Source organism: Argopecten irradians, chromosome 11, assembly GCF_041381155.1.
Source record: "Argopecten irradians isolate NY chromosome 11, Ai_NY, whole genome shotgun sequence".
Lineage (NCBI taxonomy): Eukaryota > Metazoa > Mollusca > Bivalvia > Pectinida > Pectinidae > Argopecten > Argopecten irradians.
Genome location: NC_091144.1, coordinates 28,548,432 through 28,575,721, shown reverse-complemented (window position 1 = coordinate 28,575,721; position 27,290 = coordinate 28,548,432). Strand labels below are relative to the sequence as shown.

At 34.9% G+C, this 27,290-nt stretch overlaps 2 protein-coding genes across 2 annotated transcripts in view; both read right to left on the bottom strand.

Annotated features, from left to right (window-relative positions):
• LOC138335783 (neuropeptide Y receptor type 6-like) overlaps nt 1-26,324 on the bottom strand; it is a 44,760-nt gene extending 18,436 nt beyond the window's left edge. Inside the window, exon 1 of the mRNA XM_069284948.1 lies at nt 25,916-26,324. The gene's annotated coding sequence lies outside the window, so the exon portion shown is untranslated. The remainder of the gene's footprint in view (nt 1-25,915) is intronic.
• Nucleotides 2,324-16,626, bottom strand: LOC138334528 (uncharacterized). Its single transcript, XM_069283184.1, has 2 exons — nt 16,539-16,626; nt 2,324-2,736 (listed from the first exon to the last, which is right to left on the bottom strand). Exons 1-2 carry the CDS (start codon nt 16,624-16,626, stop codon nt 2,324-2,326), a joined length of 501 nt encoding a protein of 166 aa, XP_069139285.1.
• Nucleotides 26,325-27,290: the final 966 nt, after the last annotated feature.

Here is a 27,290-nt window from a genome sequence, read left to right as displayed (position 1 = left end):
AAAAACGAAACTGCACTAAAATCATTGACGGCAAAATATGTATATTATAATATTTTAGTAGCCTATCAAAGTCTTATATACATCTGTACATGAATATGACTCTGAAATATTAATGAATTGAAATAACAATGATAATAACAAAGCAATATTGTTTAAGGAGCGCTGACCAAGATAATTGTCTACATTGACTCCCCATCCACGCAAGAAACATTCTTATGTGAAATCAACCCCCATAATGCTGATCCCCGCGTATATCGGGCAATGTTTTGAATCCAACATATTTGTATAGAAAAACACAATTATGTGTGACGTCAACGGTGATGTTATCAAACGTGATTATTGTCATTATCGAAATGATCTGACCACGCTGTTTTGTTACTGTCATACGATTAATAGATATTTATTGCAGTTTACCATTAAAATGTCAAGCGTCAATATGATAATCCATTGTTGCAATCTAGATATGCTGGACATGACGATATGAAAAAGTTCACATAGTGCGATTGAGGTCTTTCAGGCTGATGCTTAAGGGTTCATGCACCAGTCCTCTGGTATTGGTTTGTTATTTGTTTATTAGATTGTTGATATATATCAGCTGGTCACGAATATGAGCTTATCCTTAACCATACAAACCCAATAAGTAAACAAAATAGCAGAAGCAATTGAATTAACAAGATTATTTCGAGCAGTACTGAAGGGATCCTAGCGCAGAGAAAATCTAATTCCTTTGCTCAGTGTTTTGAGCTTTCAGGTCGTTATACTTACGAGAAAGTGTAATATGTCTAGGCTTTTTCCCCTTTTGTCTCAATTCAACTTATTGGAGATTTGCCGTCTAATCTAATTTATTTTTTTCATATCATTGTCTACTCTGGTCAAGGTAACTGTAAACCACTATATTTTTTACAAGACACAAATTTTCGCGTGATTTCGCCAGAGATCTCAAACGCGAATTCAAATCTTTCGCGAAAATTGTAAAAACGTATGTAAAATTGTCTGTCCTTGCGGGTAGGTATTGGTAATGACGTCATTTATTTGCCATCGTAACGTCATGCTTTTCGGGGAAAACGACGTAAATTGCGCTCCCAAAATAATGAAGTAACAATCGATACCTACCAGCAAGGGAGCTAACTCTGTAGTATGCAAAGGTGGAATAGCTAATATCTTAATTTTGTTGTCTAACCCGATTTCAGTTTTTCATATTATTTAATTTTGTTATCAATTCATATTAAGGTCGCGTCCGTAGTTCCTGCACCATCGTATTATATCAATATTTCATACGTTTTTTTTATTACAGAACTGCATTAGTCTTTTTTTCTTTTGTTTGTATCTGTCTTTTTTATATTAATGTTTCTTTTTTATTTGCAATACCTTTTATATCAGGCTGTCGTCCTTTTATTGTTTGCAATATGTTTCCATATCAATCTTTAGTCTTTTATAGTTTGCAATATCATTCTACATCAAAACTTTTGATGTTTATATATACATTATATTTATTTCTGTATCAAGCTCTATTGTTTTTTATATCTTTGTATAAAATTGTCCTGATTTGTATGTTGACGTATCAGAGATTATTTTGTTGGTTTCTTTCTCTTAATTGATAACTTGTCTATTTTATTTCTCCCATTTATTGTTTTCCTCCGTAATGATTTATGGTTTTTGTTTATCTTTAGTTTTATTGCATCACATTCTTCTGCCTCTTTGATATATTTGATTTTGTTGCCATTTTCTCTTCTTTACGGAGTTTAAGACTCCATTATTTGTCCTCTACTTCATTGACATGTCATTGTCCTATTTCAATATAAGTACAGCTCTTTCGTCATTTCATCGGTCGTCTGTGTTGGCATTATTAAGCTTATGATTTTGTGCATCTCTCTATTTCATTTCCTGTATAGACTTCGTCCCCGGGGACCGGTGAAACCTTATGCAAAAAAGGCCGCAATCAATAAGGCTAAATTAGACTATAAATCTCCAAGCATCTTTCTTACTCTAAGGGTTCATAATGCAATATTGAATATTATTGAAATGTGTTCGACTGGTCTTATTTATCAGCCGTCCTCCTTAGTACATATAGGTTCCAGGAGATATCCGATATGCGTTTTCACTGTGAAAACCCCATAGGAATTTCTGTAGATAGAGCTTCTTGCTGGTTGGTTGATTAGTTAAACGTTCTACCACTGAACGACTGTCACACTGTATACGATGGTTTTGGTGTTGTCCTCCACGCTCTGCTACTACCTCTCCCACTCCTCTCCTCCTTATCAACGTTCTCCTACTTAATGCACTTTCTCCTCCACCACTTCTTTCCCTCTTCCTTATTTCTCCTTCACTTCCTAAGCCACTTCTTAATCCTCCTTCTCTCATTTTTCTCTTCATCCTTCATTCCTCCTCCTTCACTCTCTTCTCTTCTTCTCTCTTCATCACTTCCTCTCTCCTCTCCTTTCTCATCCACTCCTTCTTCTCTCCACTTCTTCATCCCTTCCTCCTCTCTCTCCTCCTCCTCTCCTATCTTTTTCATCCACATTTTCAAATCCTTCCTTCTCTTCTCCCCTTCTTCATCCACTTCCTCCTCTCTCTCCTCCTCCTCTCCTTCTCTTCTCCACTTCTGCATCCACTTCCTCCTCCTCTCTCTCTCTCCTCCTCCTCCTCCTCCTCTCCTTTCTTCTTTATCCACTGTGTCCAATCCTTCATTTTCTTCCCCTTTCTCCACTTCCTCTCCTTCTCCTCCACTTCCGTCTCCTCGACGACATCATCGTCATCATAGTAGTTAAAATAGCAATAGCTTTAGTTTTATGATCACATAGATTCTAACGAACAATTCATAAAAATAGTCGTTGATATATATTACAAAGGGTTTATAGACATTGCATGAAAAGTCTAGTGTATACGTACTATGTCAATATACAACAAAGGATAATATTAAAGGAAGTGGTGATTCAGGATATTTAGTACGTTTATAAAGCACGTAAGGTAAACATTACTGTAGTTAAAAGCGTGGGTGATATTGAAAGATCACAGGAAATGTCTGTCTGTATTCATCATGCCATTTCATGATAATGTAATCAGAAACGGTATCATCATTTATGGCAGGATGATTATTTTCTCTCCGGAGTCACCCATAAGACTTAATGTAAAACGATAATTAATAGCCAGATATATGAATCTGTGAATTAATTAAAGGCTCAATCATAGAGGAAAGAAAGCGCGATGACGACGAGTTTACGCTCAAACATCATCAAAGTATTTCTGACAATGAAAGAGCTATGTGGTCACTAATTGAAAAGACTAATAGCGTCCGGACATAAAGGCTTGTCCATTATCTGATCACGCTGATCTGTCATGAGAACTATCACTATCTAATATGAAAATATTCAATAAAACTATAAACAGAGATTTTAGAATCAGTAAATATAAGTTTTATATTCTAATGGTATTGTTTATTATTATATTACATTCATGAACATTCATGCGAGAGCTCAATGTAGGCGGCTAAGTCTGGTACCAAATCGCCATTGTAGCCAAGGTCTACTCCATAAGATATAATTCGTCCATAAGACAAATTAGATAAATAAAAAAAATTATATCCCACGATTAAAACTTTACGCAAGCAAAGTATACTGCACGAAGTACAGTTTATTATTTAACCTGTGTCATGAAGTGTTTTCATACAAGCTGATTTGTATTAGGACATTCACGAAAACATAATGTCACTTGGCGTTTAAGTGAAACGATGGTAAAAACAAATTTCTAAATAACTATTTACACAATTAACTTCAAGTAGCTAAATAATTTAGCACTTAATGTACAATTTCAATGTTCAGCACACTATAACACGACATGCAATGGTATACAGTTCCTGAATTCGAACCTGGTGAAAGACGCATAATTATCAACCAATACCACATTTGCTTAGACTATGATAAAGATTGTACCTTAATGAAAACAAGACCTATAGAGAGTTACAAAAGACAAATATTGAGTTCCTTGAGTACAATGTTTGTATAGTGCGTTGTTCTTCAAGGCGAAATTATGGAAACGTTCTCAACAATGTTCTGAATTAAATGACCACAAAACACCGGCACCGCAGCATTCATAGAAACTATCTTCAAATATCAATGACGACAGCGGACGCCGGGTAAATCTTTACTAATAAGGATATATGACACCGCCCTATGGTCTCCTAGGTAACGATCACGGTAAACTGTACTTGTTGTCATGGGAGGAGCGTGTCTCTTGTATTTTCATCATACCGACTAATTGTGTCTACTTTGTTGAATCAAAAAATGGTTTTCAATTTGTTCTATTTAGCGAGGATTAGCCCATGACATTTTAGCGCCTGATACAAATCTGCACGCGATCGTACTACTACAACATTTCTAATATGACATTAACATAAGAAAAGTTTTGGTTATGTTTTGTGGCTTTTTATTGTAAAGGGATATGACTTGATTCGTCATATCACGATGAACTTTTCGCATTCATACATGTCAGTTCTAACTTTGATTCGATGTGCGTGTCACTGATTGCGTCCTTAATTAGAGCTACCTATTCCCATATCTCCTTTACACCATGGGGACATCGAACTTACGAAAACACCTAATACCACGAAGTTGTCCATAGCCATTATACCAGAGAGAGTTATTAAATCGACACTGCCGGCGTCTTCGTTTCACCAATCATTACGCTTGGAGTACAGACATCTCTTTGTTTTAGGTTAATACCAATTGGATTTATCATTCTCAGCTTGGTTCTGACTTTCGTCTTAACGGTAATTTGATTTCCACTTTCCCAATGTATTTATGCCTAAGTGCGTCTGCTCTGTAATGCCTTAAAGAATGTCGGTGGGATTTTCAGATATATGGCAAACCTTTTTTTGTAGTTATTTGAAAAGGACACCAGAGGACATTGCCTTTAAAGCAATGCGAATGCATGATAATCAATACCGCAGCAAAAGGTATACATTTCGAGCAGCATTCATTAACATCTTTAGAATAAATAGGACAAAGGTAGACGTTGATACAATATCACACAGATGCTACCATTTAAAAAAACAACAGGATCGGTAAGTGAAAAAAACCAAACGTAATTATAAATGACATTTATTGAATAGGATATCTAACTATACGCTCTTGTGATTTGACAAAGGTACATTTGATTCTCTGATACAGACTCTATTCAAAATCACGACTACTTAAGGGGCATTGTATACTACTCCCCAGAGGATAAGCGGGGAAGAAAAATATTTAAAAACGACCAGTTTAAGTGTTTGTTCTAGGGAACACGCCCTTTCACCCAGTACTGTAAATCAACTAAGATTTCAGTGCGATTGAAATAAGAGATCGTGCAATTAGGTCGATGTGATTTTGTTTTCAAATATAAATTAAGAAGAACCGCAGAAATATAGATTACAAAATGAAATTGCCATGACAACGGTGCTAGATATGAAAAAACGAAATAACGTCACCATGGAAATTCGTTGGTGTATCTTAACTGACCTTTAGGTATCTCAATAAAACATTTTTCTTGTTTCTGAGTGACCGTAAAACAGTCCAAATTAATACATGATGCAAACATTAAAATTAAACAACGTGTTCAAATTTTCTACTTTTCGACATTAAATTTTCGAGCAGGAAAGTAAAAATTAAAAATAAACACAAAAAAGAAAAAAGAAAAATACTGCCGCGTTTTCATAAATTGAATTGCATGTTTGAAAGACAGCTTAAATGACTAAAGGGATGTTTAATGTATGTTTAGTTTAAGTCATTTCCTTGAATAAACGCTGAATTTACTTTTATGACATTTTCATTACACACATATACCAGTATTCAGAGTATAGATAATGTCCTCGATATCCCATACAGTCATATTGAACTGTTTAGTACACTTTTAACTGCAGCTGAGATGTAATACATTTTACATAACGGACTTACCAAACCTCGTTAATCTTTCATCGACATCATGACCAGACACATTTACTATCGTTATAGCAGAATTATGATGCCATGAAATTCTCTTCGTGCCAAGATAATATACTGAAATTTGGCTGTCAAACAAAACAAATGATTTTGTGAGGCTTTCGTTTATCCTTACACGTGTAAATGACATCCATAGCCGCAGTCAGTGCATAGTTATATGACGTTCATCAACGTCTTCAGTGTATGTGAACGTTTCAATTTTTTCTTATTTTAGACATAAACTAACTAATACCCTTAAACTCAACATGAGGTATCGATTAATTCATCGTGCATTAAAACAGGAAAAGAAGAAATGTTCTTCTTATATCTTTTAATTCTTTTCCTGTGCATATTGAGAATGTGTTCCTTCATCTAAAATTAGTGATTTTCCCACAGGTACATGTATTGTATAGTCCATATGTATCTTTATTTTGCGCTTTCAAAAATAATGGTTTTCGTTGATATTTTCTTTGTCCTATATATAACTATACACGCGTTCTATATGGGTGCCCTTTTGTGCTTTGTATATGATAAAGATTTTATCCGGAGTGATTAGCTCTCAAACATAAATAATGGGGTTAATTCTTCCCAGATGCTATTTATTCAACACCTGCATAGTCATCATGTACATTTTCTGTGCCGACAAGAGGCCATTAAAAGTGATTTAGACTACTCGTTCTAGCAATACATGAAATAACATTTTGACTCCCCTATGATTCGCGTCAACAAAATACCATGCACTCATTGTTTTTATAGCTTTTCCAAATCTGTTGCTTCATCAAGCATATGGGCTGTAATGTGTATTTCTGTTAGCGGCAAAACATTATATAAACATAGTCTAAACTGATAAATAGCTTCAAGTTCACCAACAGAATTTTTATATATGTCACAGTTTGGATTGATTTAATTATGACAATCCTTTTCGACAGATTGTTGTCATTTTGCCCTGGTAATCAATATGTAGGTCTAACCCAGTTAATCCGTCTGGGTGTGCCGGTTAGCCTGCGGGAGTTTGCTTAGGACGAATCGAGCAAACACTGCAATTTTCTAGAGCTCATTAAAGGCCAACGAGACATAGTCCACTAAAGTTGATAAAACGTGCTACATTTAGGGTTGTATTTATAGGTAAATTAATAGCGAATTTTCTTTAGAAAGGAAATACTTTTCCATTTCGCCTCCGAGGTGTACCAAGTTGAACCTGAAATAACGGTCATTTTACTGCATAATATTTATCTTGCTCTCACCAAAGGAAGCCGAAGAGATAAATTGGGGTCAGTGTTATATTGTGAATACAATATTGATGTATATAAATTACTTGAAAATATCTGTATCAGAGCGGCATTGCTTCCTTTTTGACGCGACGGAAGTTTTGCAGCTCTAGATATACATGTAAAATCAGCACTAAAACGTTGATTGCGCACTTTGTGAAGATTACTCAGTGTTGGTAAAATAAGCATTTTGCTTGTGACGTCGTTAGTTAGCAAGGGTTACGTCATGATTAAGGTAAGGGAGGTAACTGTGTAATAATTTTAAAGACGAAATAGGGACTTTTACATTTCACTGTGTGAAAAAACCCCACATTAGTTACACCCGATCTAATTAAATCAGACTTGAAATTCCACTACGATGGTATACGTTACTCCCAAATACAAATCTACAAAATCCTGTTCTGGTTCACCTCAGCATGACCTCCATGGTTAGCCAATGAGCGTGTCGACTACTAAATCTTTGGTGGGGTTGATTTTCTTGGAGGTATAAATGTTTTTTTTTTTTTTTTTTTTTTTTTTTAAAGACGATAGTCCCTTTAAAGATCTTCGATGAATTCATGATCATTGTTTTTATTCAAAATTCGGTGAATCCTGTGACTGATTTCATTCACAAAAGAGTCTGAAAAATAATGGAAGATGCACATACGACTGAAAAAAGCATTCCCACGTCAAAGTATTGCTATTTGCCAATATTTATCTACGCAAATATCATAAACAAATACACACAGACATAGCAATCGTGACTTTGTATAATGCCATCTAGCATGTTGAAAGAGATAAGAACACATCAAAATTTAAATACCAATCTTCTCGGGTTTATATTCAGGAATACTCTTCGTTGAGCTGAATTATTTCATTTTTTGATACAAATATTTGTTTTCGTGTATCAATGTAAAAACAGATGAAATGTAACTAGCAATCAGATTTAGAGACAATTGTAAAATTAAATAACTAATTTCTGATTAGGAATGTGACGACTAAAAGCAATAAAAAAAACAAAGGAAATTTGATTCCGTTTTTAAGTGTGAAAGCACTCGGAACACGATATCATTTAGGTGATGCATGCAACATGTGATGGATTGTGGTAATTACACAGAAGAGCTATGTAAACATTATTAACTCCAACAAGTGACCTCATTATTGATACAATCAGTTAATGGGTTGCTAAATAACATTTCGTGATTGGCTGTAACTCGTTATGTTAAGGATGTGTGAATGGTCGATGAAAGCCATGGAAAACACACTTAATTTACCAAATAATATACATAGTGGAACATAGATAATCCGAACACTTGCGTCACTAGCCCCAACCGTCAAGATTCCAAATTGTTCGGACTGCATAATTCCGTCTCTTTAGTCAGAAAATTGCTTTTCGTGAAAAACACACGCGTCACAAGCCCAAACCATCCAGAATCCGAATAGTTCGAACTGCATAATTCCGTCTATTAAGTCAAAAATGCATTTCCTGGTAATTTTTTTCCGGATTATCGGAGGCCGGATTATTGCAAGTCCAATGTTCTTGTAAGAGCATTTTGGATTGCAGTTTATTTAACTCATCTAAATGAGTGGTAACTTTGAACTGCCTGAAAGTTGATAAATCTGAGCAGTTGAATGGGATATTTGGACAAAACGAGCGTCCGATGGTTAGCCATTTACAAAATAAAAAAACGTTCAATGTATATATGTATTGAATTTCGGATCCGTCATTTTTAGTTTTCTCGTTTGAAAACAAAAACAACAATTGTAAAAAATATACAAAGATGCTTGACCAATTTTTAATTTTATCAGCGAAAGAAAAAATAATCGGAATAGTGACCACAATCTGGCGACTACGCCTGGTTTCACCTTTCGTCACACAAAAACGTATGGACGAAGGCCTATCACGCTTTCCATGAAAACAAGAGGTCCATGGGCCTTAATGGTCACCTGAGTTCGTTTAGAATGAAACAAAGACATATAAACACTAATATACTGGCCCTTGAAGTCGGTCAGTGATTTTATGAATTTAAATTTTTAATCTATGAAGAGTATTTGCTTCCATCAAACCTGTGAACTCAGAAGAGTTTTTGAAAAATTTAAGTCATTTTGACCCTGTTTGGCCCCGCCCCTCTGGTCCCCTAGGGGGTCAGCGAGGACTGATATGCATGTTAAAATACTTTCTACCACAATAGGCGGTGTTATTCAACTCTCAGGGTATCAAATAAACGATGCTGCTGTTGATTAACAATTTGTTTATACCACACGTGGTATAAACTCTGTACGCATTCTGATTGGCTGACACGATGAACTTTGACCGAACTACGTCTTTCTCAGTGTCGTGTCATCATTTGTCAACGTCATCAATAATCGAGTGACGTCATGCTATGCTGTGATTGCTGCTTGGCGCCAAAACTGCTGTTGGATAGCTACTTATCCTCGTCGTATTTTTATCGGCTAAAAGCGGATAATTGTGGTAGAAACAGGTCACACGACTCGTGGTTGTTGGATATGGAATTTATTCTACAATCGTAAGTTATTTTTTAAAAGTAACAAAAGACACTCGCTAAAGCTCGTATCTTTTGTAACTTTAAAAAAATAACTCACTCGTGTGGAATAAATTCCATATCCAACAACCACTCGTTGTGTAACCTCTATATATTTTAGGCTAATAATTCTAATGAAGTTTGGCTCATTTCCTATGAAAATTGGGCAAATAATGTTCGTAAATGTGTTTTTCATGTATGAACTAAAGTAGACCTGACCCCCTCCCCAGGGGGGGGTAACATGAGACCCCAGGGTCATATAATTCACAATTTTCATACAACACTTTAAGACCTTCTTATATAAAGAGTATTTGATTCCACCATTTCCAGATGTTTTATTTTTTTATATCAACTTTATTTGTTACAACATGTTGGTAGCATCATCTGACTTTGCATCTCACCTTCTGTCCAGTTAAACATGATGTTTTGTGAATACAAATTTTGACATGCTTTTTTCATTTTTTTTTATTATTCAATATATGCATGTAAATAACAATGTTTTTCCTTTCACAGAAGGACTTCCATACCAATTTTCATATTTTAATTGATTATTTCAAAAATGCACTTCCATCACTTTCATATTAATTACATATACAATCATTGTTTACATACCCATTCTAAAAAGTTACTTTAACGGGAGGAAATTCCTTTAAAATAAAATAAAATTTTAATATTCGTTTACAGGTTTTATACATTTAATAATTTTAGTAATATATATATCACATAATGTTACATTTAATTTCAAAACAATCATGAAGTAGTAGTTAATAGTATTATCACTAAAAGTCAGGTCCGAACAGTCAATATAGATAGAGTTCACATTTATATAAGGAACTCAGCTAGGCTAGTGTACTCGATAAATAGAAACATTAGCTGTATAATTTTATAATTTCAAACAGCACTGTACCAATAACACACGTGTCTTCATTCACTCCAGCGGCTTACGTTCATTTTGCTCACCGCTCTCATTCGACACCATGCATGAAGTATGTATTACAATTTACATATATACAGTAGTAATAAGAGTCTACAGAATGTGTTTCTGTGTAAATTATTATTAATGTTTTGTTTCAGAACATAAGAAGTTATGAAGTTTTAGACTATTTGACCCCTTTCGGCCCGCCCCTCTGCCCCCAGGAGATCGGCTAGGACCAATATGGATATAATATTAAAATGCTATCTCAGGCTAATAATTATAAAAAAGTTTGATTCATTTTCTATGAAAATTCAGCAAAAAAAGCTCATCAATGTGTTTTCCCTATATAAACTATAGTAATCCTGACCCCCTCCCCAGGGGGAAACGGGAGACACCAGAGTCATATAATTCACAATTTTTGTAAAGGACCTTAAGACCTTTCCATCTATGAAAAGTATCTGATACCTTTTCCAGAATGTTAGAAAAAGGTTTTTGAAATTTTAGCCTGTTTTACACCTTTCGCCCCCATCCCTCTGCCCCTAGGGGGTCGGGCAGGACCAATATGGATATGAAATTACAATGCTAGCGCAGGCTAATAATTATAACCAAGTTTGAAACTTTTCCTATGAAAATTGAGCAAAAAATGCTCATAAATGTGTTTTCCCTCTATAAGCTATAGTAAACTTAACCCCCTCCACAGGGGGAAATGTGAGACCCCAGGGTCATATAATTCCCAATGTTTGTAAAGGACCTTGAGACCTTTCCATCTATGAAGAGCATATGATTCTACCATTTCCAGAATTTCAGAAGAATGTTTTTGAAGTTTTAGCCTATTTGATCCCGCCCCTAAGGCCCCTGGGGGTCAGTCACGGAAAATTTGTTAATAGGATTCAATGGCCATTTCATACTGATAATTCTGACAATATTTGACTCATTTCCTATTACAAATGACCAAATAATGCTCAAAAATGTGTTTTCCCTATACAAACTATAGTAAACTTAACCCCCTACTCAGGGGCAAACGAGAGACCCTAGTGTCATATAATTCACAATTTTTACGAAGGGCTTTAAGACATTTCTATCTATGAAGAGTATTTGATTCCACCACATATGTGAGTAGAGAAGAAGATTTTTGAAATTTTAGTTAATTACCCCTTTCGGCCCCTCCCACAGCCCCCTGGTGGGATGGGGACCATATAATTCACAATTTTGATTTGCCTTATGTTTTAGAATGTTTGTGCAAAATTTCATTGAAATTGCGTCAGCAGTTTAGAAGAAGAAGTTGAAAATGTAAATTGTATGGACACGACGCACGACGGTATCTCAGGTGACATAAAACGTTATACAATGCCAAAACAGATGAAACTCGCAACTTATTTGTCTTCATACCCATAATGGGATAACCCATGCTGCAAATATTGATCGTAAGTGAATAATATTGAAACTTTTTTATGTTGAAGTAAAGGGCCACGGAGGCGTTGATTGCAGGCCATATTTTCTCTCGCTCAGAAGGTTAAGGCCATCGATCTTGATTATCAACGTATCTCTAATCAAGCTAAAAGATATTTAGTGTCCAAATTCCAATCAAATATTTTTCGTCTGGCAATTTCCTAACTGTCATCCAAGGTCAATTGGACAACATGGTAGTTCAAACTAATACGCGGTTGGTTGTGTTACTAGAGTGAAATGAGCGACTCGGTGTGGTTTGTACTGAGTGCTAAATACGGTCACTGTCACTCTGACAGCTGACGGAACATGCTTCTTTGACTCAGTCAGAAGAGTCGTAGTTTTTCACATCGTAGACTCGGGTCCGATTCTTCATCTGCACACTCGGCAGGATTTTTCCTTTTTCTGCTACACTGCCAACATTACGGCAGAATAGAATAATCTGAAGCACGCAAACAGGAAATCTCCTTTCAGTTTGGGGAATTAAGTTCCGTGATTATTTGTACAATTTTGTCACAATGCATGATACCTTAATTCCATTTTTTGATGGGTATAGAAGTAAATTAATTAAAATTCTCCATAGTAACGCATTGTGTAGGTTAAGGGGGATCTTAAGTTAACTAACGCCATGGAGACTTGAATACCCTTAACTGATAAGGAATGTTCATGAAACAGATATTTGTAAGTGTTTAGAGCCTACATGTAGGCCCTAGCAGAATGAAATCTTACACAGACATTTTATTGTATAGAAACAAATTGATCTGAGAAACATAACATGCCTAATCATGTCCTTTCCGCCACACAAACTTATAACACACGTAGACTATTTGTCGCACAATTTTAAAAAGTGCAACTAAATGCCAATAGTATTGAGAAAATATATATGGCAATAATATTGAGAAAACTTCAACCGCAGGGAAGCATCATTCTAACTAATAAATACACACAGAATCAGTAGTTGTGAACTTTATTCGGGATAATCAAATCATTTTACGCTTTATAATGATTGGATAGTCAGGTAATCTGTTAAATGACATATGCGAGGTACATTGGTTCGATTCTAGTCGCAGCACTAGTCATTACAGAGTTATCTGCGCTTGAAGGAAGGTAGTATTGTTACGTAATATGCTTATTGGTGTTACGTTATATTTTCATGAGAAAACGCATGATATATTTATCAATCCCTCCCAGCGTTCATTACAGTCCATTTCGACGATATTCTCCAATCTCTCCCAGGGTTCATTGCGGTCTCCACATTCAATTTGGAACTGCAATACACCTTGAGAGAGATTGGATATGAACGAGAGTCGGCATTTAATTCTGTGAGAAAATATTCTTCAAATAAAAAAAAATAATGACATAAGAATTGATACTCATCCGCATGGAAGATAATTCTGTTATATGCAAAGTCAGAATAGGGTTCCACATTCTTTTACATCCTAAACTCTCATCATACTTTGACCGTGAAATAAGCAGTATCACCATGGTTACCGTTTTCAGTGCATGCATCTCATTCAAAACGAAGCAGTGGAAAACATGCTTACACTCATACGAGAGTACATGCGTGCAACTGATACGATTTTTTTTAACGAACTCATTGGTTCCTATTTGAATTAGACTTCAAACTTATTGCGGCAATTACGGCTCGCCAGAGGGTAATAACGAAATCACAATACCAAACATTTATTTGTATTATGGAGTTCGTTTCTGTTTCAAACTCGGATAAGGAGGTACACTGCAGCATTCGTTGTACGTAAACAACTCTGGATGCCAGATGATCGATAGTGAACTTACGTATCATGCCTGTGTACTCAGATTTTAAGTAATCTGAGATTAACAATAGTGACCAGACACTGTTGCAATTTGATATACGATTTGCAAAGAAATGATCCTGAATTTATGGTCTACATGAACTACGACACTATTGATACAACAAAGCTATTTACATACAAGATAAATTTTGTCTTTTTTATTCCTCGACAATTTCCAAAACCTTTGGAAGACGGACAAGCGAATTTATGCGATGAGGTCGCATTAATGTTTGTCTACCCCAGCCTAGCTATCAAGTACAATCAAATACGATGTCTGGTTTGCATTCGGATAGCTGTGAATTTGACAAAAGAGAAATTATAATATGAATAGGGATATATTTCATGGAATGGCGATTCTCAGAATTTGCTTACAACATCATAATTGTCTGGATTAACATCGACTTGGTATTGCAGCGATTTTTGAATTTGGCAAAGGTGAAAGCACATGAAAATGGAATACGGCAAAACATTATAGATACGTATATGTTTTATGAGACAATTTGCTTATAAAATCATTGTAAGGAGGGATGTTTATTGATAAATGACTTATTCAATGATCTAGACGAAGAATAACGGTAACTATTAACTTAATTTGAACAATATCACGACATGTTTCTACAGAATATAAAGCAATATGAAATAGATTTTAGCAATATTGTATCATGATTTAAAATGATTCCATATTTTAATATATCTTTGAATCCTATTTAGTTCTACTGGTTGCGCTACGAATTGCTTTTCAAATAGAATATTGGAAGTTGTATGATCACAACACTTTGCGATTCAGATTGGGAAATCATTTCAGAACAACATTAAGAACAAATAAAATCTGCAACAAATGCGGATACAAGTCGTTTATATGGCACGACTTCCTCGCTTGTGGTATTACTTAACGCCAGCAATAAGCTTAAGGGAAACACGATCTTTTGGAAATAACATTTAATAACGCCTGTAGGGGCGCACAGCTCTACTAATAAGAAAATTAAGTTTGGGATACAAAGACGTGGTATTTCTGGTATATCTCACAGGGGGAGAAAGTGTTGATGAACTTGATTTGACTGTCCCCGGAATGTCTTTGCAATGTAATTTGTGCGTCTAAGATTACAAATGCATGTAATTTTATCGCCTTATTTCCAAAACCATTGTCTGCCCATTTTTATAAATTCAAAATTTCATTAAAACGGGAATGGAAGTACATTTGTAGAGTTAACTACCTTTTCCTACACTGCAATGACATTTTTATAAAAAATCAGAAAACGAAATGTTGTTGAGTAATCTAAGTGTTCATGTACCTTGAGCAATTTACTTAAGCCTACATGTAGTTTAATTGAAAACAATGATGACCATGCAAAATATTATATTGATTGGACAAATATTTGAATGCAGTTTCATAATGGTTAATGATTTATTAACAGCTACACGTAGAATAACTTGAGGACGATCTCTCGAGCATGTGATATAATGTATTTTGCTAGTGTGTCTTTCGGGAGACTGCGGTATGTTTGCGTTGTGACACCTTATGATATTACTTGCACGAAAGCAAGCACTACGGCAACGTCACAGAACTACACAGTCTAGTCGATTACAGCCATTTACTCCCGTTATGTTGAGCGTCAAGCAAAATAATAAAATACAATTATCTATAGGTTACTGTAGATCTAGGCCACTGATCAGAATCCAGATCCTTCCTTATGTAGATCAAACACTAAATGGGACGCGGTGTGAAAGAAGAGATTTATAGAGCAAAATTATCATTAGGAGAGACAATATGACATCTGTCGCCTTTTACAGTCGTGCCACGGCAGATTTTACGCCCTACTTTATGACCAAAGACGTCTAAAATGTGCTGTTCGATTATGCTATGTGTAATTTTTTTTCGAAATACCTAAGCTTTCTTCCATAATAACGTTAAAAAACGTTTAACGTTTAACTTTTAATAAAAAAATGTCTCCTGGATTTTTCCTCTCACAATGAGATTTTAATGTGCTTGATCTTATCCACATACGCCAGTTGAAATATGTTAGTAGATCATAATTATATCATGTTCTTTCATTTCTGTTATTCATGATTAATTACACTCAAATAAATGGTGTGAATAACTAAATAAAATATTACTCGGAAATGAATAATACAAGATAGAGAAAGAATAAGTGAAAGAAAACAATTAATATACATAAAATAGATAAGAAACATTTTTGTAGTTCATTGGTATCTAAAATATATTCATTCTTTCGTTATAAATCTGTTTCTCCTAATAAATTAATAAATTGCTTAACAATTTTCCGCCAACTTTATCAAATAAATAATTATAAATAACACGTACGCCAATATCTCTTCATTTCCTTTACCATTAATGTCGAGGTGACCGGCAGCATCAACTCGCTTTGGTTGTTTTCATCAAAATAAACTTGTCTTACTAAATAAATAAGGACGAATAAGTGGTAACTGAATTGTTCTCCAGTGGCTTCTGTATTCTAACTCATTTTCGGTGAATTGTCTCACCGCCTTTCAAAGAAGTTATCTAATAAATAAGCAATACTAGATCCGGACCGATAGCATATCTACAAAACTTCGCCTTAAGGCTTCGTTTATAGGAATTTCGTTAGACTTGATTTCCCACTCACCATGCTCTAAATCCGGTAGCATTATGCCTTGGTTTCCGTTGGCGTTTTGAGAGGGTCTATTAAAATTGATATCTGTGCTGGGCGCCATAGCATATTGTTGGATTCCGTAGCAACTGTCAATGGAAGTTGGTTTTTGGAATCGATTTCACAGCAAAGTGAATCCATTAACAAAAGAGTGACCGATTCTATCAGTTATATATCCAAATATAGAAATTTTATTGGCCAGGATTCAGATAATATCGTGGGACGAATTTCCGAATGTATTTAAACATGTATATATATATACGCTCGATTTCTACGGTAGAAAGCGTTTCCTCCCTTTTTCGACACAGCAGAACACCGACTTTGACAATTAACAGAAAAGAAAAGAAATAATATACACCGAAGACTATAAACTGAGACACAGAGAACAGAAGTACATGATAAGATAAAAAAAAATTACCTATTGTCGATAATAGTAAAAAAAAACACCAAGAAATTTTGGTGACAATGATTTTCTAAATAAAGCCCACATTTAATTGTAATATAAATAATAAAATCGTTCAACAGCGTTGTATAGATTTATAAATTCAAAAATGATTTCTAGTTACATTTGACTTAACATGCATATCCTTTTAAAGTAGGGTAATGTTAGATCCTAACTTAATTTAGATAGTAGACCGTCACACATGGAAGTTTGCTTCTAAATTTTAGTTTATAGAAACCCAGCCGTAACTTTACCGAAAGTATCTGCGGTTATGAGAGAGAAAAACACCGCGCTTGGGATTTTCCATTTCTCCATCCCCACTTTTTATTCCTTTCTTATCCCTTATAATAATATATATATTATCCCTTCGAGCAAGGATCTGGATTATCATAATCTCCATCGTATTACCCGCACTAGGGTATATAGCCCGCGGGAAGCAAAATCAGGCATTTTCTATGATTTTGTATGATAAATTCAAGATGACCCGCACCTGTACATTGCCCACGGGCAATACGCAGGAAATTAAGGTATTTCCCTTGGCAAAGTTAAGTGCTGGTTATTTTCCTGTTGGAGGTTTAACCTCACTTTGCGGTGTTTTTTCACCGTGTATTTCAATCAGATAGCACTATAAAATTAGAAAGCGAACATACCGCAGTCTCCGCGAAACCCACCTTTTCTTTCACACGCAAAATATGAGCTACAACTGACACCTACATTTAGTAGCCGTTACTCATAAAAAGACGTCACATTACAATATAATACCAAAGAACGTTGTTTGTGACAAAAGTAATCAAAATAACAATTCTGTTTGAGACAACGTAATCGCTAACAAAATTAACATGTTTTTGACATGTCTGACGCCATTCCACACAAGGGAACTAAAATGATGTTGCAAATAAGATCGCGGTGTCAGTCATATATCTTTTTGGTTATCTTTATAAACCCCATGTGTGCGATCAATTGTCTTTTTTATTTGTGTTATACCAACTGTTTACGCAATGAGTCTGTCATGGTGATTGCTCTAACGGTAAAGAGTCCTTGAATGGTGAATAAACTAGGACATTAAATCACGGCTGGTGACGGGAACATTACGGTTACTGTGTTATCGATTCGATCCGAGTGAGGTTTTCATTACTTCTTGGTCTTCTATGCTACCTACCCGTTCTTCATACAGATAAAATTGGATGAACTCTCGATTTGCAATGGATATTTAATTCTTCAAATAAATGTAGAACAAAAGATATTTTTATTACGGTTAATGGAAAACAATTTATTTTATTCTCTATAGCATTTAATTTGAGAGCAAACCTTGGAATTATAGAGTAGTAGTCTATCCTATAAATGAATGTAATAAAATATATTAATGATTCACGTATTTTCAGCATGTTACGTAGGCTTAACAGTTGAACGAACGAAAATATCGGTGAATTCCATTGCATCGATGTAATCAGTCAAAGCCAAGGCAGGTTTATTCTGATTGTGATAAGCACATACCATTTGTCATGTTGATAATATCTTACATCTCTTTGATGAAAGCGAATTCATAGCATTACAAAACCTTTACTATTCAACTTAATAATTTAGCTCCATATCGATATGCAGTGTAAATTATCATCCGTTACTCGGTGATATAGATGTATGATATATAACACGTAATTGATATCCAAAGTGATTTAATACTTTCGACGCACGGCTCTTTATATGGAAATCGTGTACACGGCATATTGTATAGCTGTAGAGTATTTTCGCGGGGATGATATTTTCATGATGCTCTAATTGCGAAAATTTGTCCTGCAAAATGACGGGAAATGGTTGAATGATATATACATATACAAATTAAAATAAGAAAATTTCAAATCGTAAACATATGATTTTCTCGTTTTTACATGAAATCACGAAAATTTTGGTCCGCGAAAATACCCAGCTAAATGGTATATTACATTGTATGCTCAACACATTTAAAATTGATTATAAATCAATATGGTCTACCTAGTAGAGAGAAATATAGGTTGATATATTGTAGACTTCTCAGTACGAGGGATAGCGAATGCAGACCATCTAGAATCTCGACGAGAATTGTTCAGTTATTTTCTAATAATGTACTTTTAAAAAAGAACGGTGAACTATGAACTGATTAGATTAATTTTGCCGATTACAGGTCGGTCGTCAGCGCTTCAAAATTAATAACTTTATCGAATCAATAATGCACATCATGGTTATACCGCATGCATTTATAATGTCACGCGATTGCTTCATGCAAAGTTCAGGCGTAAAAGGTCAGGGAGTGTAATCTGTCATGCTCACTGGGTTGACAGTGGAATATCTCGCGGCCAACACCACTAAAGAATCATAGGCGGACAAGATAGATAAACTGTTTATAACATAATGTTTTACGATGGCTCAGAATCAGAGCCATGACGCCATGATAGTACTTTATTGATGTCCCTACAACATTCACTCATAATTGTTTCTTCAAAACGTTAACAGTAAAATATAGGGACAATGGCAAGGCAGACAATGATTATTCGTCCATTTACAGTAAAACACTTTTAGATCTCAACTCTTTTGCTTAATACCCTAAGTGGTCCATTATACTTTGTGACTTGCTACTCTAGGATTTTATCCCTGATGTCTTGTTATGATGAGGGTTTTATCAAAATGCAGATCAGCGTCTACGTCAATATCTTAAAAGGACATTACAAGATGGTAAAACAGTAAAACAGGAAACATTCATTGTGTGGAAGCCTTTATTGTCAATATTAGTTGTAATTCTTGGTCGACGGAATAACTACAGATGTAATGATGAAAATACATAAATCATTGGCATTACTGTCACATTAGTTTACCACAAATTTCTCCACTCTTGGAATACTCTTGAAGTTTTAATCTAAACCACAAAAAGATGACACCACGAATGATTTATATTGTATAACAATTACAAATGTATCACTAACTACTGTGTAGCATATTTTCGTGGTTACTCTGTAGCCACAAATGTAAAAACCACGAGTTTTTTTGTGTTATTGTCACTATTGCTCACTCGGTTTACCACAAAAATTTCTATCCATGAAATAGCCTCAAAGCTCCAAACTAGGAGAGCAAGTATACACGAATATTTCATAATCACATCACTACTACTTTCCCTGTTGCTCAGTCTCTACAATGCAGCCAAAAGTACATCAGATGTGTTACCAAGACACATCACAAACTCGACTCACAAACAAACGAGATTATTTTTTCTCAGTTGTGACAGTTTCCGCACTGCGGATGAATATATCGTATAACCCTTTGATAAATCTTCTGACTGGGTCTGATATATACACATGTATTTATATTGCGAACATGTTGTAAACAGATTTCTCTAAGGGATTGTAGTGCGTTATGTTTTACTGCGGTTTACATAGTCACTATAGGGAAATTAGTATGGGGTCTGACAATCAGTTGGATTGCTAGCTTGTTAGTTGTTACTGTCGAGATTTGTACGGTTGTTACTGCGTATTTTGTAGGCAGATTGGGAATGTTCAGGATTGTAACCTCGCTAGTGGTTGCTTTTGGTTCTTTGGTTACTATCCAGGCATTGCTAGGTTGTTAAGAACGCTCGCTCGCAGTTACTTTGGATTCATATTTGATCACTATCCAGTCATGGCTAAGTTGTTGGGAACGTTTAGGATTTACTAGTGGTTTCTAGTATTCACATTATGTAGAAGAAAAGAGAGTTTAGAAATACTTAACCGTTATATTGATTACTATGGCTATCATCGGGAAATTGAAGCAGAGGACCTGCGATCAACCTGATACCGATATTCCGGAAAATCGGAATTCAAAACCAAACGGAAATGTATAAGAACGTATTTGATTAAGATAAAATTCGGTAGTCTGGACAATTCGAAATCCGGATGTTTAGTGCTGGGTACCTACGTGTCCGAATTAACGAGTGTCCGCTGTGTGTATATTAATATGGTAACTAAAGGATAGAACCTATAGAAATGGACTAACGTGACGCTACCCAAACGTACACTTTTAATACATATGTGACAGAATTTTTAGTTTAGACTCTACATTGACAAAAATTGTCCTGAACAAAAGTTAAGGTACTGAATAGGAAATGTAACAATTTTCAAATGTAATTTTCTTTCCTGTTGCTCAATATCATTATTTAAACATGAAAATAATGAAATTTGGAAAATAAACTGGGAATGACGTCGTGCGACAACCTTAAAAACACAATGTATTTTAAATCAGAAAAAAACAATTGCTGAATGGGTTATTTTTGACAGATATGTGACTAAAATAAACTAAACAATTATTTTTATGAACATAAAAATGAACTTTCCTTCAATCAATTCAAACCCTTTCATCATGTCTAGACATTTATATATAATAATCAAATTAGATTAAGGAGCTGTACCAATTTGGATACTTGAACCTGCTGAAACACATGGCCTGACCGGGTATGCTTCATTTATCATGCATACATGTACCTAAGGTAGTTGGGCAACCGGTTAGTAGTAGGGTACCCCTGCAATATAATATCACTTACCTCCCTTGGGTTACTCATGTTTCATGCTTGAACATTATTAATAATAATGGGTAATTCAAAGTAAATATTTAAAATTTTGTTTTGTTTCTACACTGTACCATGCATTTTTTCAGGAAAGAGAATCGTTCGAGTTTCAATGTGCAAAGGTGCCTACAGATTATTAGCATTCGTTTTTATGCGTTAGGGAAAGGCTCAGGACTCAATGTAAAAAGTTAATTGTCTAATTTATACTTGTGTCAATTTTGATAGGCGTCACAGCACGTATCTATACGTTTTCGTAAGTTAATTAACCAATACAGAATCACCTGCACTGTTTATCCCCAAACAATTATGGGAACAAATGGGACAATTTTATACTGACAAATTACGTCTGCATCGTTGTAACCAGAAAAAGTATACGGAATCAAACGTTTAAGTTGAGTTTTATATCTCCCGTAACACTAGTGACTATTGAGTTTTATATATCCCTTTACACTAGTAACTAGCTATCAGAGATACTCTAGAAAGCTTATTGCAGTTCAGTCTACTAAGATAGACTGGGTAGCTGTTTCTACGGGTTTCATGGACATTACTAGGGCATATTGTTGCAAATACGATCACATTTCACTGTTCAATTGGTAACGATTTATGGCGCAACTGGGTTATTCCAATTGCATAATAACAGTTATTGGAGTAATAAAGCTGATGTGTTTACCACTATTGATTTAACAATAAACGCAGGGATTGCTTGTTAAAGTCGCTCCTTAATTCTGCACTGTCAGAGAGAATGGATCTCACTGCATATCATTGCATATTGTGTTGCAAAATCATCAGGTTGTATTGCAAGGTCGAACGTAATCATCTTCTTAATCAGTGTCTTTATAATACAAAATTGTTGTTATGCATTATAGCTGGAACGATTATCTCTCTGTTGAGAGGATCGTAATGTTCTATCCGGGTCAGCATCGGGTTCCAAAATTCCAAGCAAATTATGGACATTTTTAAAGAAATGCCATCCTGGTTAGGTTACTTCGTCAGACGTTCTCGTCAGTTATCGAATTAATGTTCAAACATGGAACCTCCACCGGAATCACTGTTTCAGGTGTCAAAGATGATAAATGATATCCGTGAAAATCGCGATAGCATTGTGCAGAATGATTGTTTAATTTGAATTACACATCTCATCTATTAAGGTTGGGCAAGTATTGCCACATCCATCTTTGGGATATTCGTAAAAACTACAATCATGAGGCTGATGTGTGGATTAGGATTAAACCTTTACAAATGAACCAGGTACGGTCATATAAGGACTGGCTCTGTTGTTTTCCATAACTTTCAAAACTCCTCAACATTTATAAAGTTTCATGTTCAATTTGTTTTTTTTGTGTTTGTTTGTATATCGAGAGATCTGAGGTAGTTATAGCTGCAATGTTGTAGCTAAAGCGGCTTCTAGACGAATAATGATGCTGTCATTGCGGCCGGAAAGTATACACATTTTAAGAAACTGCTGTTTGTCTCGGATATTATGTCTCCTTATGATCGCCGAACTCTTGTCATTTATATATATTCATATATGATTGATAGCTATCTCCAAGTTTTTCTTTATTGCATGTCCGCTGTAGTTAGCATTAGATTCATTGTTACATTGCCATGCACCAGACCCAGTAATCCCACCGGGAATGTATGACACATCGGCGTTCCACTGCACTACCATCGGGTGCCCCGATAGATAAACGGATGCAATTACATATATAAACGGATGCAATTACACACATTCATGTACACACATGTACACTGCAAAAGACATCGAATAGCATCGTCTACCCTGTTACATTGTACCGTTAACGGGCAAACAAAATTCTAAGATCGCAATTGCTTTATGAAGAAAGTTAAGCCGTCTTAACATTGTCAACACTTGTCATAGACTTGCTATGAATTACATGGGTTCGGGGACAGGATTACAGATATATAAACAATTCTGAAAGGTGGAAACGCTCCATTTAAGGCAATTTATTATTTTAATATCAATACAACCGATGGTCTTAATGAATGCCAAGTATCAATTTAAATCCAATTCAATTATAGAAATCGCCTTCATCAGTTTTCAAATGACTTCAATTGTAGTTTTACTACACGTGTATATTAAAGCGACCTTTTATTAAATTTAATTTCGCTGCCTTATTTTGCAGTGATGTGGGATTGTTTGTATTTATGCATAGTTACATATGTAGTATCATCTTTTAGAATAAGAGCAAAAAATATCATGGGCTACCATCAGAATTGTATTGACACTACGGATTCAACAACATGCTATAGACATGTAGCAGACATGATAACACATCAACAACGAACCGCCATAGGGTGACATTTAATATGTCATAATGATACATCATACATGTCCCTACAGTACACGACAATACATTGGTTATAGCGATCTTGATTGCCATTATGAATATTTTATAACGGTAAATATACGTAAATCACAGCGAGTTTTTTGTTTGCTTCGATTTGACACCTTCAGCTGTCTAATGATCATCTGATCATCGTGCTGATAATGATAAACAAATGTTATTACGAAAACAGTCATATATATATATATATTATATACTTGTTTTGATATGACCAGTCAATGACAAGATACCTTATTGGTAGCTCACTTGCTTTCATCAATTGGGGCAGTTTTCGATTAATTAACAGAATAATTAGAATGACACTTCCCAAAAATACTGAATAGCATTTAACTTTCGCGTCAGTTTATTTTCGCTCTATTGCGTTTTCATAAAACGTTCTAAACATCAATTAGTATAAATATCCAGAAATTTATTGGCGTACATTTTTACCAAGCAATACATTTTGTAGATCAGAGAATTTTAAATATCGCGAAACGTAACTTCCATTCATAAGTTTCATATATAGATATCCCAAAAAATATTGATCCCGCGAATTTTGATCGCTATATAGTTAGGATTTTCCATGTGTACCTTGATTTCCGCCTGCATTATATCTTATAGATAATTGCACTATTATGTTTTTATCAGATGATACAATAGCCATTCAATCATAACATTGTAAAACCTGTTTTACAGGTATGGAATATCTAACTAATATCTATGCTATAAACAGACATGTTTAAGCGGTAATCATATTTTAGAATTTTCCGCTTCACACTTCATGTATTTCCGCCAAAATAAGATCTCACTAATGGTCTGTATTTTCTACACAACGTTAGTAAAACTAGCCTTCGATGTATTTCTGTATAGCCGGTAGTTATCGCGGGGTTATAATTTTCGCGATTTCCCGATGCATTACCATGGTTGCAAAAAATTGATTTGCGTAATATTACTAACTGATTGAATCACATATAGAGATCGCGATAATGTAAATTCGCTGCGATTTTTTTTCTCGTTTTTAGAGCAAATCGTGAAAATATTGACCCGTGAAAATAAGAGCCTAAACGGTATTACATTTTGTACGATTGTGCGAATTTATAACAGAGCATTTATCAAAATTGATTTTGGACTGAAATTTGATTGCACATAACTAAGTGTGTTTGCAGTATCCTATTACGAATCAGTGAGTTTTTAAGACAGTGACACATTTGGCCTTATATATTTTCTAAATAATTAGTCATATAGCAATTGATGAATAAGTATATTTCAATAAATATCAACAACTCTTCCATTCGCTTCTAATTAAAACATCCACGCAATTTACTCTGAAATGTTTCCACATTAATGGTAGCATACTTTCGGTGCCAGCGAAGTCTGCAGTGGTAGTTGATAAAAGTGACATTTACAATGCTTTAAACATGCTTCTTTCGGATAATTAGCACTGAGTGCAAATACATGTAAAGCATATTAGATTATGGCAAAGGTAGAGTTTTCTGAAAGTTAACTATAATTAGATATTCTTAAAGATGAATCGGCTTGAATCATAGCATCAATTGCCTGTCGCCCACTCCTATTGATTATTATCAATATTATTGGTTGAAATGAAAAATAAATTGTCAAAACAAAATACATTTTGATACTGAGAAATTAACATTTATAAAAATTAAACGTTTACTATAATCAACTTATTTTTGCGTGCGATTAGATTTCGTGATGCAATTCATGGGTCATAAGAAACCGCAAAAATAAATCCTCGCAAAAAGTTTCAAGCATTAGTATTTCTATACCAACGGAGATTAAGTGGCGAATATAAAAAGTATTGTAGAAAAGATATGAGAACCCTAACTTAAGTAAGTCGTCACGAAAGTAAATTGATTAATAGTAAATAAAACACAAGATCAAATGAACATAAACATTGATGACTTGATATAGCAAAAATAAAAAAAATAAAAAGAGGATAAAATGAAGAATATTAATACAGGAAGCAAACCAACGTACATACCTTTTCCAGTCGTAGAATTGTCACGAAGTTTAAATAGTTTGGATTTTTGTAACTGTCAAGCATTCCGTTTGAAGATAAATCCTTCTTTCACTTTGCTCTTAAACGGAAGCATGATTTATTCCAACGTTGCAATACTGGCAATGTTTAGAACAACATAATACAACTTCCTAAATTTTACTAACAGTACATACATTGTATCGCTGTCTGTCAGCGGACAAGGAAATTGTAATGGTAAAGTAAGATAGCACACGCATAGATTACAATCCAATAATACATCAACGTGTTCGTCAGATCGGTTTTTACACTCAGGTGGCCGAGCTAACGATAGTAGTTGGCATCGCTTTGTGTTCCTGTATAACTTGATTAAGACCGAGATCCTTCTGGACAGTTACCGCAGCTGCTGAGGTCGGTACAGTAGCCCGACTAATCGTTGGTCGCGTGGGAAGCCATTGTTAACGGAATTGCTAGCCTGCGTGAGCATCATACACCGTAACAGGCACGGCATGGTACGAGTCATGAACCTAACAATAGCGATCGAGAAGTCCTGTTCACATTGTTATATAATGCAAACACAATAGCGATCGAGAAGTCCTGTTCACATTGTTATATATAGCAAACACAATTATCACTTATTATGAGTGAATATTATTTTCAAACGACAATCATGAACATGGATAATGTAGATAAAATTGAACTGTTACATAAGATATCCGTAGATGTATCCAAGCTTGTTGATTAAATTTGGGCTGATAATGCTTACAAAAGTAACGATCAGTATTGTTTTGTCTTCGATTCATGGCCATTTCGCTTTAAATGTCGTACACTTTATTGTACCTTCAATACACCTTCCACACAGAAATGGTATTTATAAGACTGTTAACGACAGTTCGCGTGCGACCATTGTGAAGCCAGAACAGCATTCACGAAAACATAAATAGTACTAATGTTAAAATGTATATATGACGGGGACACGACACTCCTTGCTTACATATACATTTGTTTTACTTCACAAGCCAGATAGGTAATTTTAGTCTAAAACACTTGCATTCACATTTCTGTCAAAAACAAAGCGGTGCTTTTCGTGCATTCGTCTCCATAGACTATATTTAAATGTGTGTGTGCCATTATAATAATACGTAAACTGGTTTTCGGTTGACATAAATGCTAGTAAGGCGTTAGCATTGCGATTTTAGTGTTTATCAAAGTGTCCGACATTCTTCTATTCTAGCTCTCTTTCAATGGAGAGGTCAATATTGATGTTATATTGTCTGGAAGTACTGCTTGACGTCATCCTCGATATTCTAGGGGTTCCAATCACTTACAATCTATACACCCCTAGACTATCTCATAGTAAAATTGAAGGCAGCTCAGCGGA